General features: G+C 45.4%; 1 protein-coding gene and 1 long non-coding RNA gene across 7 annotated transcripts in view; one reads left to right on the top strand and one right to left on the bottom strand.

Moving 5' to 3' along the window:
- The window catches only part of LOC114028482 (rho guanine nucleotide exchange factor 10-like protein), a 229,507-nt gene that overhangs the window by 106,798 nt on the left and 105,145 nt on the right, over positions 1 to 17,564 (top strand). For 3 of the 5 annotated variants that reach the window (XM_027842736.1, XM_027842735.1, XM_027842734.1), the window contains exons 8-9: positions 9,933 to 10,041; positions 16,203 to 16,309. In XM_027842736.1, coding sequence (XP_027698537.1) covers positions 9,933 to 10,041; positions 16,203 to 16,309 — 216 coding nt within the window. Of the gene's footprint in view, positions 1 to 9,932; positions 10,042 to 13,617; positions 13,883 to 16,202; positions 16,310 to 17,564 lie in introns of those variants that run through there. The other 2 variants (XM_027842738.1, XM_027842737.1) reach the window with 2 other exon arrangements.
- LOC114028484 lies at positions 9,588 to 13,833 on the bottom strand. 2 transcript variants are annotated; one of them, XR_003567365.1, is made up of 3 exons: positions 13,755 to 13,833; positions 13,187 to 13,424; positions 9,588 to 10,019 (listed from the first exon to the last, which is right to left on the bottom strand). It is a non-coding gene; the product is annotated as an uncharacterized LOC114028484 (long non-coding RNA). The 2 variants fall into 2 exon arrangements; XR_003567364.1 differs by having other exon boundaries at positions 13,699 to 13,786.

The raw sequence follows: 17,564 nt of genomic DNA, 5'->3' as shown, positions 1-17,564 counted from the left end.
ACTCAGGTCCTCCTGACTTCAGGGCCGGTGCTCTATCCACTACGCCACCTAGCTGCCCTGGGGTGTTTCTTGTCTAGAGGACTTGGAAGCCATCCTGTCCAGTCCCCTCATTTTACCAATGAGGGAAAAAACTAAGAGAGATTGAGGGACTTGTCTAAGATGATGCAGTAAATGGTGCACAGGTCCCCTGACTCTTGAATTCCATGCCTTTTCCACTGTGCCATTCTGTTCTGCTGTTGTTCCTTGTTCTGCCTTCTGGGAATGAGCAGAATAACTCTAATCCCTTTGTCCAATGACAACCTTTAAATCCTTGGAAACCATGACGTCCCCTCCTGATCCCCCAAACAACCCTAAGTCTTTCATTCTCTAGGCCAACCACCCCCATGCTCTTTAAAGAATCCTTTTCCAGTATTTTCTCTAGGCATCTCAGTATTCCAGTTTCCCACCTCTGGATATGTTCTAGCTCATCTTTCTGTCCTCACAGAATTTTTAATGCCTAGAACTGAATCCAGGCCTTCAAGTGTGTTCCAGAGATGCTGAATTGTGCCCAAGAAGCAATAAGAAATTCTTTCAAAGCATTTTATAAAACATCTGATCTCATTTCAGCCTCAGAGCAGCCTTGGGAGGTGGGTCCTATAGGCGTTATTATCTCCATTTTAGGTAACTAAACCTAGACTCGGAGAGCTGACATGTCTTGTCCATGGTGTCATATAGCTAGTCAGCATCAGAGGCGGGATCTGAGCCCAAGTCAGTCGGACATGACTGAACGACAACACCTTCTTGGCTGCAAATTCACAACAGTGCCACACTTGGTCTTGGCCCTCAAGAATGTCTCAAGAAGAGGTGATGCTAGGATTTAGAATGGAGACCACAGAAGCAATCCTGTCCATGATTTTGTAGAGGAAGACATTGAGGCTTGGAGGCAGGCAATGACTTACTTGCCCAAGTCCATACAATTTAATTCAATTTAATAAACATTTATTAAATGTTTCCAGGTGCTGTACTAAGCTCTGGGGAAACAAAAAGAGGCAGAAGCTGATCCCTGCCCTCAAGGAACTTACAGTCTAATGGGGGCAGGGAAATAACATGCAAACAAATGTATACAAAGCAAGCTCTATACAGGGTAAATAGGAAATAATGAACAGAGGGAAAGCACTGGAATTGAGGGGCTGGGAAAGGCTTTCTGTAGGAAATAGGATTTTAGTTGGGACTTACAGGGAGGTCAGTAGTCAGAGTGGAGGAGGGAAAATTCCAGGCTTTCAATATGTGCCCAAAAGAGACAAAATTTAACATCTGTGTAGTTGCTGGGATTGGGGAGGAGACGCCGCTCTAGAGTGATAAGCAGATGGGCTCATCCAAGGGGACCTCTGGAGGATGAGAGTTTTGACTCTGGGTTGCTGAGCTTGGATGTAGGTTGTCCAGGAAGAGGCAGGAGGACGTTGAAGTTGGAGGAAACGGGGGTCAGAAGAGGATGCTCAGAGGCCGCGGACACAACTGTTCTGGAGGGGGGCTGCCCACTTGTTAGGGGAGGGCAGTGTCCTGTTGGTTCTTTTGCTTGGAGCCGATGGCCAGGCCTTTCCTCCTTCCTTTAGCTATCACCTGGTCCATCCCCTCTTGTCTCCTCCATGAAGGATGACCTTCCCTTTTAGCTGATGAATTGGCGTGAAGACACTGGATTTGGAATGTGGGAGTCTCTTGGTCATTTCAGCCTTTTAGCAGTTATAGGCCTGAGGCCTTAGGATGTGTTTCTTTACCACTCGGTGCCCAAATGACCAAGACCCTGTATTCACTCACTTGGTGGTGGTGGGTGTCTGGAGGAGGGTTTGGAATCTCTCAGTTGGCAGACTAAGTATCCTTTGTCATGTACAAAGGTGACTGCGAATCCTACATCCTCCCTGCAGCCCCAGTCTATCTCTCCGGCCCTGGAATGTCTCGTGTCTGCTTGCTGGAAAAACAGCCTCCTGGAGGCTAGGGATGGTTTACAGAGGAGGGCACTGCCATTTGGTGCTTTGAGATCCCTTGCTGCATGAAATGAGCTTTGCCAGTGGAGCTGCTGCATGCCTTGACCCCCGCGTCCTGCTTGGCTGTCTGTCGTGTGCCCTGCCTTATAGAAAGATGTTACTTGGAAGATTAATCCAATTCCTCCCTCCCATTCCCCCAACCCCATTCTCTGTGTGACCGTAGGCAAATCACTTAAATTTCCTCAGCCTGAGTTTTCTCAAAGGTAAAGTCTACGTGTAGGGGAGGCTAGACCACTTCCTCCAAGCTCTCTATCTCTGATCCTTATTTTAAAAAAAGAGAGAGAACTGGGGCCCAGAGAGGGTCAGTTACACCTCCAAGGGCACTTAGGTGAGTAGCAGAGCTGGGATAGCCTCTCTTTCTTCGGAATGCTGGGGCCTGCTTCCACTGGGAGTTATAAAGGGTCACACCTCGGGACACCGTGAAGCTGTCACGGGAGCTGGGGGGTGCTCCACCTCTCAAGTTGGGAGGTTCCTTCCATCCGGTACAGCCCCTTTTGCATGGCATGCCAGCTAAGGGACGATCAATAGAGAGCCCACAATGGGCAAAACCAGGAAGGGACAGACTCGTGTCTGAAAAATTCAGCTTGATTCAACCAACAGGGTTCAGTGCTGGATGAAATGCAGAATTTAGGTAAGGCAGAGTCAGCCCTTTGCTCATTTTACTGGCTCCTTGCCCGTCTCTGCCTCCTGACCTCCTTCAAGCCCAGCTCTCCTATACATCAGTCCCTCCCAGCAGGTTCTCTCCAGTCTACCCAGTCTAGATCTTGTTTGTGCATGGTGGTTTACATGTTGTCACTCTCATTTTGACTATAAGCTCCTTGAGGGCAGGAACTATTTCTTTTAAAACCTTTCTTTGGTCCTTAGCTCTTAGCACAGTGTGTTCCCCTTCCTGCTCTCTATCCCAAGCACCCTAGGCTAGGATGCTTAATAGATGGCGCTTAATAAAATGCCTATTCAAGGGACTCACAGCTTAGAAGAGGGAATATGTATATATACACATATACATGTATATACATATGCATATGTATGTATATACACATATATACATATTCACTAAATATGTATCATATAATTAATAATATAATATCACATACATTATATATTAATTAATATATAGGATAGATTATATAATACACATTATATATACTTAATATGATATATAATAAGATGTAATTATATAATATATTACATATACCTACATATAGGCTATATATAAACTATATATGTATACATATATACACGTGTATATATATATATATATACACATATAAATGTATATTCCTTTTACAAGCAATATGCAGACAGCAAATCATGTGCTATCTTTTTGTCTGTGAAGAGGGACATCATGGACTTATTCATGCTTTGAGATCTTTTTCTGATATATAGGATGAAGTAATCCCTTGGCCTTTCCCTTTATAGCTAAGGCATTTTGTGAGAGAGCTGACTGGCATTAGGGATTTAATAGTAAGTCTTGTGCCCAAGGGATGGGGACCAAACTTGTGACATAGAGCCTATTAGGATTCTGGTGTCAGTAAATGGACACAAGGTAATAAAACAGAGCTAGGAAGGCCCTTAGAACAGAATGTCAGAACTGAGAGGATCTTAGGATACTGAACATCAGAGCTGGGATGGCCCTTAGATAGAACACAGAATGTCAGAGCTGGGAGGGAGCTTAGAGATCACATCTCGTTTCTCATTATGACATCTCAGAATAGTAATGAGGCCTAGGGAGGCAGAAGGGGCTTTCGTTTTGTTGTATAAGCCTGTTCTCTAGATAATACAGGAATAAAATCAAGATGTCAATGTTTTTGTTTGGAGGCTGCATGACTCCTGGGAATTTTGGTGATTCTTGCCATCATACGAGATGAGTGAGGCATATTTACTATCTCACTTTATTCATTTACTCATTCATTCCCCTATGCGTTCATCCATCTACCCTTCTGTCCACCCATCCATCCATTCATATATTTATTCATCAGTCATTGATTCCATTCATATTTTCATTTATTCGTCATTCATTTGTTCATATATCCATTTACTAATTTGTTTTTTCGTCCATCCATCCTTCCATCCATCCATATGCTGTTCATCAGTCATAGACTCCCTCTAGACTTCATTCACTCTCCAATCATTCACTCATTCATATATCCATTCAGTGCATTTATTCATATATTCCTTTGCTCATTTCATCCACTCAGCAAACATTTACAGAGCGTCAGACCTACTGAATGCAAGGCTTCCCTCCGCATGGCCTTCTTTACGTCTCATGAGTGGTGAGGGAAGCCATCCTCTCCCCCTGTCATCCCAAGGGGTGTGAATTCAACTCGATCCCCTGGGCACCAGTAGATTCCCTGCCCTTGGGTCCCACAGCTGCTGGCTGTTTGTCCATAGGTGGATTGCCCTAGGCCTCCCTGAGGGCTTCCCGGTCCCTTGAGTATCTCCTGGCCTCTCATCTGCTGCTTTACCTGAGGTTCTTTTCTCTTCCCTCTTGTTTATGTTTTTGTGTCTTTCCTCTCCCGCCCACTCCTTCCGCCTGCTTTCCTTCTGCCTGCTGCCTGCCTGCCTGCGTGCCTGCCCGTCCGCCTGCCTGCCTGACCGCTTTGGGGGCTCCAGCTTTCTCCAGATCTGTCTAGGCTAAAGGAGAGATACGCCAGGACTAAGAGGGACATCTTGGCTTTAAGAGTTGGGGGGAGAGACATGCAGGACCTGAAGCAGAAATACGATTGTAAGGTATTGTCACCTACCCATCATTAGCCCTCCCCCTGGGCTATGGGCATTTAATTACAGCTGACATTTACATAGTGCTTTGTAGTTTATTAAGTGTTTTCTAAATATTATCCCATTTTATCTGCACAGCAACCCCTGAGAGGTGATTGATAATATCCCCATTTTACAGGTGAGCGAACTGAGGCAGGCAGAGGTAAAGTGACTTGCTTGGGATCACATAGCTAGGAAGTGTCTGAGGCTGGATTTGAACTCATGACTACGGGTCCAATGCTCTTATCTGCTATACCACCTTGCTGCGTTTCTTCTGTGAATCTGTATCCCTGCTCTCTGGAAATGTTTCTAGGTTTTTCTAGGACTTTGGAGGGTGGAACCAGATCCAAGTGTAGAGGTAGGTTTAGGTAGGCACCTGCCAAAGGTAATCCACAGGTGTGTGTAATGATAGATGCTTTATCATGTGGCTTTTTATAACCATGTACATGTATATATGTGTCTGTGTAGCTATATGCATGCATACATACATGTATATTTAGATGTATGCATATATGCATGTATGTATATTTACATATATACACAAATGTGCATGGATATATACACATATACACACATATCAAATGCATGTGTGTATATATATGTATATATATGTGTATATACATATACATACATATATATATATATATATATATATGAAAAAATAAAGCCTTTAGTGGACAGTAACACCCAAGGGACACTTTGCCATTGCCCCAGTTTTGGGTAAGTGGAACTCATGATGTCTGATATTGAAGGATAAAGGGGTCTTGACTTTGGCCCTGCCTCAGTTCCCCAGTCTACAGGATTATAGAATTCTGAACTGGAAGAGACCTTTGGCATCCTATAGTCCAGATTATAGATGAGGAAACAGGCTTGTCTGAGACATTGTGTGACCTGCCAACTGTGAGATTCCATGGTTTGGGCTAATGTCACAGGGCTAAGAATTTGACAGATGTGGGACATGATAGAAGGCCTCCCGACACCCAGTGATGTCTCTTTGATCCTTCTTAGTGTTGGAGGTTGCTTAGGGTTGGAGACTTTCAAGCTGGCTGGGATCTCAGAGCTCATCCAATCTCATTTTTTATAGATGAGAAAGCTGAAGCCCAGAGAAGAGATTTCTCCAAAGCCTCACTAATTGCAAGGGGATGAGCTGAGATCCAAGCCTAGGCCAGAGGATCATGGTTCTTGTGCTGAGAAGGCACCTCAGCAGCCTTCTACCTAGTTCAGTCTCTTCACTTAGAAGATGGAGAAAGTGAGGCTCAGAGAGGATGTGACTTGCCCAAGGTCGTTGTCAGTGTTAGAGCTGGGATTTGAACCCAGATTCCTTGACTCCAGAGCAAGGGCTTTGCACTACTCCGACTTCCTTTGGCTCTGTCCTTCTCTCTAGTCCCTGGAACGACTCTCATCTCTTGCATGAGCGGCCACGTGATACAGTAGAAAGAGTGCTAGATTTGGAGTCCAAGGGCTGGGAGTTTGAATCCTGCCTTTGCCACTTAGTGACTGTGTAACTTTGGTCATCTTTGTGGACCTCAGTCTCCTTTTCAGTAAAATGAGAGACTTGGACTAGAGGTCCTTTCTAGCTATAAACTGTGATCCCATGATTCCATGGGGAGTAAATATAGGGGTAGGGACAGAAGTATAGGGCAGTGTCTGCTCCTCAGACTTCCTCAGGAACTAAGGAGAGAGGGCAGCAGTCTCTCCTGATCCTTCTTCTTTGTCTCAGGTGTGACATTCATTTATACCAGGTGGGATAACTTCCCAGAGGTAGATGCACCTATTTCTTGCAGGCCAGGCCTCTGGGCCTAGCGTAGGGCTCTTCTGCTCTGGAGAAAGGGGAGAAATTCCCCCATAGTGCCCCCTTTGTTTCCTGACACCAACGTCATCAATATGGTACCCCCAAGGAGAACAAGGAACTGAGAGAGACCTGGATCCAGCGCCTGCTAGCTATTTGACCCTGGGAAAAACATAAAAACATGAGCTTCGGTTTTCCCATCTGTAAAATGAGTTAATAATGATCCTTGCCCAACCTACTTCATAAGATTGTTATGAGGACAGGACTGTGTCCATTGTAAAGAGCTATAGCAATGGGGGAAGCGGGTGGTGATGGTGGTGTGAAGACCTTTGTGATAGCTTCTTTCTCTCTCTGGTCTCAGTTTCTCCCTCTGTAAGATGGCCTCTGAGCTTTCTTCCATTTCTTGAGCTCTGATTCTTTGATCTAGAATAGTTCTATCTATAAATATTTTTGTATCTATATCTATCTTATTTTCCCTTTTGATCTAGAACAGCTCCCTTCTGTCAATCTATGTCTGCCATGATGGTTAGCTCTAGAGTCAGAGGATGTAGGTTCTGATGCTTTCTGTGCAACGTTGAGTAGACCTGCCTCTGTGGACCTCAGTTTCCTCCTCTGTAAAGTAAGAGAATTGGCTGGGAGGGCTCTTAGGGCTATAACTCCCGAGTTTGGCCCTCTTTCCATGACATTGTACTGCCCTCCAGAAGACCCAACCCCTGCCTCCTGGGAGCTGCTGGTCTGTCTGGGAGATGAGCCGTGGACAAAAAAGGGTGGCGAGGGGGCCCAAGAAACTGAAAGCCCTGGACAGTACCAGGGTTTGGAAAGAGGCCTCCTCAGCTGTGGTCAGGGACTTCCTGCGTCTCCTGCTGTCCTCTACTTCCCTCCTTTCAGAACCTGCCCCTCCTCCTCTTGCATTTTGGGGAAACTCCTCAATCCTGAAACGCCAATCACAGAAACTGCCCTGCTTGGGGTTTGAAAGTTCCTGGACTTTTTTCCAGTATGTGTCTTTTTCAGAAGACTGAGAACTCCCTTTAAAGGAGAAAATTGAAGTCCAGAGAAAGGAATGAGTCATCTAAGGCTGTAAGGTTGGTTAGTGACAGGTTTTCTGTTAGATCTGGAAAGGCTGTTAGAAGGGAGAATATCAGAGCTGGGAAGGACACTAACCCTAATCCTAACCCTAGAGAATGTCAGAGCTGGGAGGGCCTTTAGAACAGAGAATATCAGAGCTGGGAGGGCCCTTAGAACACAGAATGTCAGAGCTGGGAGAGTTCTTAGAAGAGCAAGTATAAGGGACAGAAGGAACCCTAGAAAATGGTATCCAAACCCTTCGTTTTTATCTACATAAGGAAAGGGAAGCCCCCAATAACATGAAATACCTTGCCCAGAATCATTCAGGAGTTAGGACATTAAGTCAGTAGCAACGTCTTCCCTTTCCCTTTTACCTAAAAGGAGACTCTGAGCCTTGAAGGTCAGGGGCCAAGGGGACCAAGGAAGATAGAACAGTAAATCAGGAGCTCCCAATGGAAGGGTCCTCTCTTTACAAGAGGGTGGGTGTCCCTGCCAATAATAGGGAGCCTCAAATGGAGGCAAAGTCCCTGAAAAGAGCATGATAAAAAGTCTCGTGGGAGGCACCCAGTGAGACTCTTAGATGAGGTGGGGCTTCCAGGACCTCACTCCTTCCATGCCAGAGGTCCATTTTGGAAGTTTTACTGTCCCTTGAGTATCTTGTCCCTGAAATACCTCCACCATTTGTATGTTCCATGGCCTCTTCAGTCTTGGGATTTTTTTTCAGAGCTTAGTAGGACCTTAAAGATCATCTCATCTAATTCCCTTAATTTTACAAGGAAACTGAGGCCCAGGGTAAGTGACTTGTCTAAGTTCACCCAGCTACAGAATGGCAGAATCAGGGCCTGAAGCCAAGGCTTTGTGATTCTAATCCTGGGTCTCTTTCTGTTATTGTTACCTGACTGAAAGTCTCAGGATCTTAAAAAACTGAGCAGTAAAACCTGTGCTGGCCCCAAGAATAAAAAGAACTCATCTTTTTGTAACATTTGACGATTTGCAGAATGTTCTCCCCATAACAACCCTTTTGGTAATAGAAGTATTATTAGAGCGACTCACAGAGTAGTGGATACAAGGTTGGACTTGGTTACGGGAGGACCAGGGCTCAGGAAAACTTGCCTTAGACACTTAGTAGCTGTGTGACCCTGGGCAAATCTCTTAACTCTTTTTGTGCCTCAGTTTCCTTTTTTGGAAAAATGAGGAGTTAGTTTATGACCTCTAAAATTCCTTCTAGTTTTAAGTCTATGGTCCTTTCCATCATCAATGATTTGGAATATTTGTCAGCAGATGGAGAATCCTACCCTGGAAATTCCCATGTCAGCAAAATGACAGATCCTTGATGTTTTGGCAGGAGGAAACTGAAGCCCTGCATTGCTTAAAGTTTCATCTAAATGTGCCATCAATCACAAATGCACATTTGAAGCTATCCCCCGCCCTCTCTCCCTAACCCTTCTGTAGTATATCTTAATTCTCCATGGCAAAGAATAATATGAAAAAAAAATTGAGACCCATAGAATGCTGACTTCGGTGTCAAGAAGCTTTGTTTCATATTCTACCTGCGATTCTGGGTAGCTGGGGAACCCTGGGCAAGGTTCTTAATTTCTGAACCTCAGTTTCCTTATCTGTAAAATGAGGATAATCATCCTCCTCTCACAGCATTATTAGGATCAAATGACATATTGAATGGGGAAAAAAGAACAAGTAGTTAGATGGTAGTTGTGATTAGGGCGCTATCCCTGGAATCAGGAAGAGCTGAATTCAAATCCTGCTCAGACACTTAGAAGCTGTGTGACTCTGGACAAGTTACTGAACTTTTGTCTGCCTCAGTTTCATCAACTATAAAATGGGGATAATATCACCTTTTTCCCAGCGTGGTTGTGAGTATCAAATGAGATAACATTTGTAAAGAACTTTGCAAACCTCAAAACACTATATAAATGCTAGCTATAAATTATTTTGCAAACCTTTAAAATGATTTATTGTTAATGTTTCTACTACATCATACTGCCTCCCACATTGGTCTCATTCATTTATGACCTTAGAGATCATCTCTCAGTAAGAAGGACAGAAAGATGGAAAAGGAGGCAGGGGTGGCTAGGAGCCCCATTCTGTGTTCAATTTGATTCAGCAAATATTCATTGGGCATATGCCCCATGGAAGGCGCTGTCCAGGCTGAGATGGTGCTGCTCACAGCCCAGAGTGAGCCCAGGAGATGGGGAGTGTCTTGGGCTAGAACCATGAGGTCAAAGGCACAAGGATGCCCTGCTCTCTGCTTCTGACAAGCTTTTCCTCTTCTCTTCTATTAGATGACCCAGCTCATGAAGGCTGCCAAGAGCGGGACCAAGGATGGGCTGGAAAAGACGAGGATGGCGGTCATGCGCAAAGTCTCCTTCCTGCACAGGAAAGAAGTCCTAGGTATGACATCATTCAAAACCCAGCTACAGGGCCCCCTCTTCCAGAAAGCCTTTCCTGATAAGATCCTTTTGCTCTCAGCTTTCCCCTCTGATCCTCTCAGGACCCTTTGCTGTGTACTTCTCTTTTAATAAGGTCAGGTCTCATAGTATTGGCTTCTTTTCTCGTTACTAGACTGTAAGGACTGTGCCTTATCTAAGCATAGATCTGCACATGTTCATTTGTTCATTCATTGAGAGGGTATGTATCTAGTGCAATGTGTTACATGCGGAAAGAGCATCAGCTCAGAAGTTTGAGGACCTTGGTTCAAATCCCAGCCCAGATGTTGCCACCTATGTGACCTCGGACAAATCACAGTCTTTCGAGGCTTCATCCGAGGGGGTCTTGCTAGATGACCTTCGAGCTCTAGATCTTTGTGCCATGCATTGTACTGACTTGTTTGCCAGGGATATGAAGATAAAAAGAAAATAAATCCTGCCCTCAAGGAGCTTCCATTCTATTGAGTGGAAACACTGTATGTACAAATAAAAATGAAATATACAAAAAGGAAATGCCAAGATATTTCTTTCCCATGAGGGGAAGCAACAACATCTCTGGTGATCAGAATAGGCCCCGTGTCAGATGTGGTCCTTGAGTTGAGTCTTGAAGAGGTCGAGGTGATATGGGATGGCCCATGGAGGTAGAAGATTTAGTGTTTTGTGTGGGGAGCTAGAGGCAGGCCAGTTAGGAGAATCAGGGGTACCACGTTGCCACTGTATCCGATGCTCCTGTTTGGACTTTTAATAATAATAGCTACTGTTTATACACTACCTACTATGTACCAGGCACTGTGCTAGGTGCTTTACAGTTATGATCTTGTTTGGTCTTCGCCACAACCCTGGTGATCCCCATTTTATAGATGACAAAGCTGAGCCAGCTAAAGGTTAAGTGACTTGCTCAGGGTCATACAGCTAAAGTCTGAGTTGAATAATCATAATCATAATCATAATAGCTGCCATTTATACACTACCTACTCTGTGCCAGGCATTGTGCTAAGCACTTACAATTATTATCTCATTTGATCCTCACAACAATCCTGGGAGGTAGGTGCTATTAGTACCTTATTTTACAAATATTTTACAAATAAGGAAACCGAGGCAAATGAGGGTGAAGTGACTTGCCCAGGGTCACCCAGCTAGTAAGTGTCTGAGGCTGGATTTGAACTAGGGTCTTCCTGGCTACAGGCCCAATGCTGTACCCACTGCATCACCTAGCAGCCTCTCTTAGGGTAGCTCTGTGTCTAGGCTGCTCTGGTTGGGGTAGGGGATCTTGCCTTTTCCCCAGGGTCATTGGATCCTAGAATCAGGACCCGAAGGGGCGTCACAGGCCTCTACTTCTGTTATTTTATGAATGAAGATGCTCAGGCTCAGATGGGTTAAGTGATTTGCCACAGTGAGTATGCACAGCCAGGATTTGAACCCAGGTCTTCTGACTCCAAAGAGTTCTTCTCCCCACCCCTTTTCCCTCTTTGCACCCTCCCCAGTGGTGCCAGACCTGGCCGTCTGCCTCCTTCCTCAAGTCCTGCCCTCTTAATGCTTGTGACTGAGGTCTTCTATTCCTGTGACTCAGCTGGGGCCTTTGTCCTACAGCCACCTGTGGGGATGCTGGCCCTATTCTCTGTCCCCTCCCCTTGTTTGTTTCTGTGGGTTCAGAATGTTGTTAGAAACCAGTTTCTTTCTGCCTTTGGCAAGAGCCTGGCAGCGGGGGCTGGAGGGGATGTGAGCCTCACCCAGAGTGAGGGAAGAGGCGTTCTTCAAAGGCGGTCTGGGGATACACACCCATGGGCTTTTTCAGCTGAGGACTTAGTTTCATCACCCCCTTTCATCTCAGCTTCCTGATTTCCCCTTCTTTTCACAAGCACAGTCTTGCTTCCTCAAGAAAAACCACCAAGTTCCCAGGCAGCAGAGGACTTTGGAAAGAACACCAGGTTCGGAATCACAGATCCTGAATTCAAATCTAGGCTCTACCACTTTCTAGCTATATGACCTTGGGCAAGCCACTTCACCTCTGTGGACCTCAGTTTCTTCTTTTGTAAAATGAGGAGGTTGAGTTTGATGCCCTCTAATTAGTCCCTTCAAGCTGTCTATGGGCCCATGATTTTTATCATGCCCATTCTTTATTCCTGTTTCATCCTCTTCTCCCAGAAAACCCTGGGGGACCTCAAGGGGACCTTTCTCCCCCTTTTCAAGGGGGCATGTGGACCTTTCTTCTTGTTTTAATTGTCCTTTCCTCACCATCATCATCACTTAAATTTCTAGAGTGTCCAAGGCTTACTTACAAAGTTTTTTTGGGGTTGACATCCCTGTAAAAGTCCATAGGCTAAGTGTTATTACCCACAAATTCTCAGCCAGGCGTGAGTCAGGCCCATCTGGTGGTTTATGTTCAGGACAGGCATGAAATGGGACACACAGAGATCATCTGACCTTTAACTAAAGGAGGTTGAATTAATAGTAACATAGAAAGGGTGTTTGTGGAGAATAGAGCATTGAGTCACTGAATGTAGCTTCCCTGACATCCATTAGATTGTAAGCTCCTTGAGGGCAGGGACTGTTTGTCTCTTTTTGTATCCCCCGAGCTTAGCACAGTGCCTGGCATGTAGTAGACACTTACTAAATGCTTATTGATTGATTGCATTAGAATTGGTCCTGTTCTACCAAGTGTTTGTCATGCCTAACGGATCCCGGAATCCTCACACAAGGGACGATGGTACCTAAATATCCAGAGAGCTACATCCATGGTTGGAGCTCTGTCAAAGGCAGTTTTCATTGCCTTTGGGGGGAAAATTAGCCTACCTTACAGTGTCCTTAGTAGACATTGCTCCTACCACAAGACATTTTATCGACGAGGAAACTGAGGTTCAATTCTTTTATGAAGTTGCTAGGACCAGTATTGCTATTGACCAGATAAGGAAACTGAGGCTCAGAAAAGGAAAGTGACTTGCTCAAGGTCACATATTAAGAGTTGGAACTGGGCCATGGACCCATACCTTGATTAATTATAAATTTTGGACTCTTTTCTCCTTCAACACACTCACTGCCTTTCCATAGGCTGCATTTTCTCTTCATTGGCTGACAGTCACTAGCACGTGTGACAGAAAGACAGAAATTACCTTCTTCCTAGAGTTGGAGGGCAGTAGGTAAAGCCAATTTCCTTCACTCTGTCCCCAGTCCAGCGTCTGGGTCCACAATGGCACCAGGGCATCAGCCTTTCTTGAGATACACTGGCCCTTATTGGCCAGGAAGCCGAAACCCAAACTTGGCATATCTTCCTTGCCCTGCCAAGATTTCTTCTTTCAGGATTCAGTGGCTTTCAGTGAGCAAGGGAGGTCAACCCAGCAAGGGAGTAATCTCAAAATTAGGGAAAGGAGAAAGATTGGTCAGCTGAGCATAACTGTAGCAGGCTAGTTCTATAGATATCATTCTTGCCACCCCCATGCTGGTGAGATCTCCTCCTCCTCTCCTCCCCCTCATCCTCCCCTTCCTCCTCCCCCTCCCTTTCCACTCCTCCTTCTCCCCTCCTCCTCCATCTCCCAGTCTCCCCCCACCTCCAGAGTTCATCCAAAGCCTTTGGTAAAATGACCCTCCCTCTAGAGGCATTATTAATAGCCCCAGCTCAAATCACCGGCCAAGAATGGAAACCCTCGGTGGTGGTGGAGGAGGAGGCAAGAGGAAGCTAACCGGCAGACGGCTCCGGTGGGCCCGGGGCAATGCCGGGGGCACAATGTGGGTGAAGCAGGACAGCCTCGGCCAGTCCCACACTGTCATCCGATGCCCCTCCTCCTCTTCCTCCTCGGTCTCCTTTTCAGGTAAGGGACGTCCCTTCCTCGGTGAGGTTGTCTGGCTCTGTCTGCTGGCCTCTCTTTCAGCCCCCTGGCATCTTGGTGACCCCTACTTCCTGTCTGCCCACAGCCAGCTCTTGTTTTCAGAAGCAATCCTCCGATGTGGCTTTTTTCTCTCCTGTTGTCTGGGCTTAGAGCTTGGAAAGGCCCCTAAACAAGGGTCCCACAACCTTGTGGCTTAACTCTCTTCTTTTCTGTTGCTTGCAGCCCAACCCTGCCCTCTTTACCCTCCTCTGCGCCCATGTCTCAGATCATCAGGATTCTTTAGGCTCTTCTGCTTTTCTCCTTTGAAAGAAAACAAACCCGCCCACATTTCTTCACAACAGGCATTTTCTTTTCCCGGTTTTGGCACTCAGAAGAAAACTATTTTTAGTTCTAGGGCGGTGGGGACACAGAGGTTCAGTCTGGGCTGGTCTGAGCTGATGCTAGGGAGGCAGTGGTGGGACTGGGGAAAATGGCTGATGGACTCTTACCACCTCCACACTTAGCCGTGTTCCAGGGGCCATGCCAGGGATTCTGTCCATTTCCTCTCCCCTCCCTTCCAACAACCCTGCCACTGAATCCTGATCTGGACTAGACCAGACGCTTCTCCTTTCTTTCTGCGGCATCTCCCTCCCTCCTGCTTGCCTACACGTACCCAGTATAGGACGTACTGGGTTTGGAGTCAGGAGACCCTCTGTCAGTTATTACCTGTATGACCTTGGACAAATCGCTGCCTCTCTCTGCTCTTGAGTTTCTTTCTTTGTAAAATGAGAAGACTGAAGTGGATGATTGCATGATCTTTAAGGTTCCTTCCAGATGTAAATCCACTGATCCCCTCTGTAGGAGAGATGACCAAACCTCATGGTACAATTCAGAAGGGGAAGTCTAGTCAATTTCTGCCCCTTGATGGTTTTTTTCTGGGGGGGGGTGGGGGGGCATCTGTACTTTGATTATGTCAGGCAGGGAACTCCTGGTAGGGGAACTCTCTCCAGCAATTCAGAGCAGCAGCTAATTTGCAAATTATAAAGAGTTGCCTAGGCTCTGATATTTTAAGTGACTTGCTCAGGGTTACCTAGCCAATAAGCATTCAAAAAAATAAATTTTATTGACATCTTTTGTTTTTATATCACCTAAATGACCTCTGTATCCCTCCCTTCCCCTCTCCTAGAAAGCTGTCTCATATAACAAAGAATTAAAAAGGAAAAAAAAGAACAGAAAAAAATCAGCAAAATTAATTAATACACTGAAAAAAATCTGACCAGGGTATGCAACATTCCCCATCCATAGGCTCCCTACTTCCATAGAGGAGTTGAGGGAGCTATATATATATTTTTTTGCAGAAATAGAAACATTTATTTCATTTAACATTATTTAAATATCCATATATAGTCCTATCATCCAGTACTTAATTATTATAGCTACATTATTTTAGTTCTTTGGGGCCAAGCTCCAAGAATCATTTCTTAAGCGCCTGCTGTAGGCAGTGTTAGGTCCTGGGAGGCAGAGCCCTTCCTCTGTGTAGATGTCTCAATCAACAGTATTGTTCAGTTTACTTGGAGGGGGAGAACATCAGATTACCAAGTTTATAGGATCATAGATCTAAAGCTGTAAAGGAAGCTGTATTCACTGACTCCAAGCTCAGAGCCCTTTCCCATCTACCCATTCTTTTTTTTTTTTTTTCTGGTGAGGCAAATGGGGTTAAGTGACTTGCCCACGGTCACACAGCTAGTGTCAAGTGTCTGGTCTGAGACTGGATTTGAACTCAGGTTCTCCTAACTCCATGGTCAGTGCTCTATCCACTGAGCCATCTAGCTGCCCTCTTTTCTCATCTCCTGGTGCCTCATTAAGCTAAGTTTCTTTGATTCTGGTCAGCAGACTTGCCTGAGCTGTGCTCCCAAACAGTTCTAGGGTCATTGATATTCCTTTGATATCCCAAAGAAGTTTTGACCCATCCCAGGAAACAAATGTATCAGTCATAAATTTTATCAATCAACCAATCAACTTTTTATTAAGCACCTACTATATGCCAGGCACTGTGCTAAGCCCAGGGGATATAAAAGGAGGTGATAGACAGATCCTGCTCTTACGGAGCTCACAGTGGAGGGGTTTTATTGATCTTCTCCTCAATTTCAGAGGATATAATGGTTCTCCAGAATTGAGGGTGAGGTGGAGGTGGGGAAAGGTTATATCCTTATTGAACAACTTTGCCTAGGAATATTTGAGTCCTGGCCCCAGTTAGGGGAGAGGGTTGATCCATCCTTGAGCCTCTAGCCCTGAAGATTCAGTTTCTGATTTGTTTTTCCAGGTGACTCAGAGGAGGAGGACATGGGGTTCCTGGAAGTCACTGTTTCAGATATCAAGCACCCAGCTCCAGAACTGGGTCCCATGCCCGATGGCCTCAGCCCTCAACAGGTCTGTTGGGGAGTGGGTAGATACATGGAGTGAGGGGGTGGGGAAGGAAACCAGCATGAGTAGGGAAGGTTCCTAGTTCCTTACTTGTGTCTAAATGAACTCTTTGACTTAAGGAGGGAGATGGTCAGGGGCTATTTCTGACAGCTATATATGGCTGGGGGTGGGTGGGGAATGGAACCATTCCTGACCACAACAGAGCTTGTAGGAATTGACTCTGCAAATGTGGGTGCCCCCCAGTAGTTAGGTAGCCTAATAGAGAGAGCACTGAAGACCTGAGTGTAAATCCAGCCCCAGATATTTACTAGCTGTGTGACCCTGAGCTTAATTTCTGTTTGCCTCAGTTTTTTCAACTGTAAAATGGGGATAATGACAGCACTCTACTTCCCAGGATTGTTGTGAGAATCAAATGAGATAATATTTGTAAAGTACTTAGAACAGTGCCTGGAACATGGTAGGTACCATATAAATACTTATTCCCTTTCCCTCCCAGCATCCTCTCTCCCCAACACTAATCAATCACCCTTCCAAGGAGCTATGTAGCATAATGGACTAACCAGTGTATGTTGGCTAGAGCAGTAGTGACAATAAAGAGTGGACAGAGAGATCGGAAGCAATTACTCCCATTCCTATGGTGCTTTAAACCTTAAAAAGCATTTAACTCAGCGACCTTGTAAGGCAAGTATTACCAACCATCTTCTTGCCAATGAGGAAGGTGGAGGACCAGAGGGGGAAGTGACTTCCCCAGGATCACACAGTTAGTAAGCAGCAAAGTCAGGATTCAAACTCTGATATTCAGGCCCCCAAAGCTGGTGTTCTCTTTGTTCCTACCACAGCTGCCTTTTTTTTTTTGGGTAGGCAATGGGGTTAAGTGACTTGCCTAGGGTCACACAGCTAGTAAGTGTTTTTATGTGTCTGAGGTCGGATTTGAACTCAGGTTCCCCTGAATCCAGGGCCAGTGCTCTATCCACTGCACCACATAGCTGCCCCATGGTTGCCCCTTAGAATCTGTTCTCACCTCTGTTCCTGATTTTCTTTGTGACCTCAAGCAAGTGATGAAATCTCTCTGAGGCTTTCTCATTCGTGAATGGGAAGGAGGAATGGTTATTCTGTCTTAGTGGTGAGGACCAGTGAGCACCAATAAAAAGCAGTGTGAGTTTCTAGGCAAGAAAACACAGTGAAAATTCAAAATGGGAGTGGAAGGGGTAAGCTATAATGTCAGAGCCTTAAGGTACATAGATAGAATGTTGCAGTTGGA

The sequence above is a fragment of the Vombatus ursinus genome, unplaced genomic scaffold (genome assembly GCF_900497805.2).
Source record: "Vombatus ursinus unplaced genomic scaffold, bare-nosed wombat genome assembly UNPS02014884.1, whole genome shotgun sequence".
NCBI lineage: Eukaryota > Metazoa > Chordata > Mammalia > Diprotodontia > Vombatidae > Vombatus > Vombatus ursinus.
This window is presented reverse-complemented; position numbering and strand designations above follow the sequence as displayed.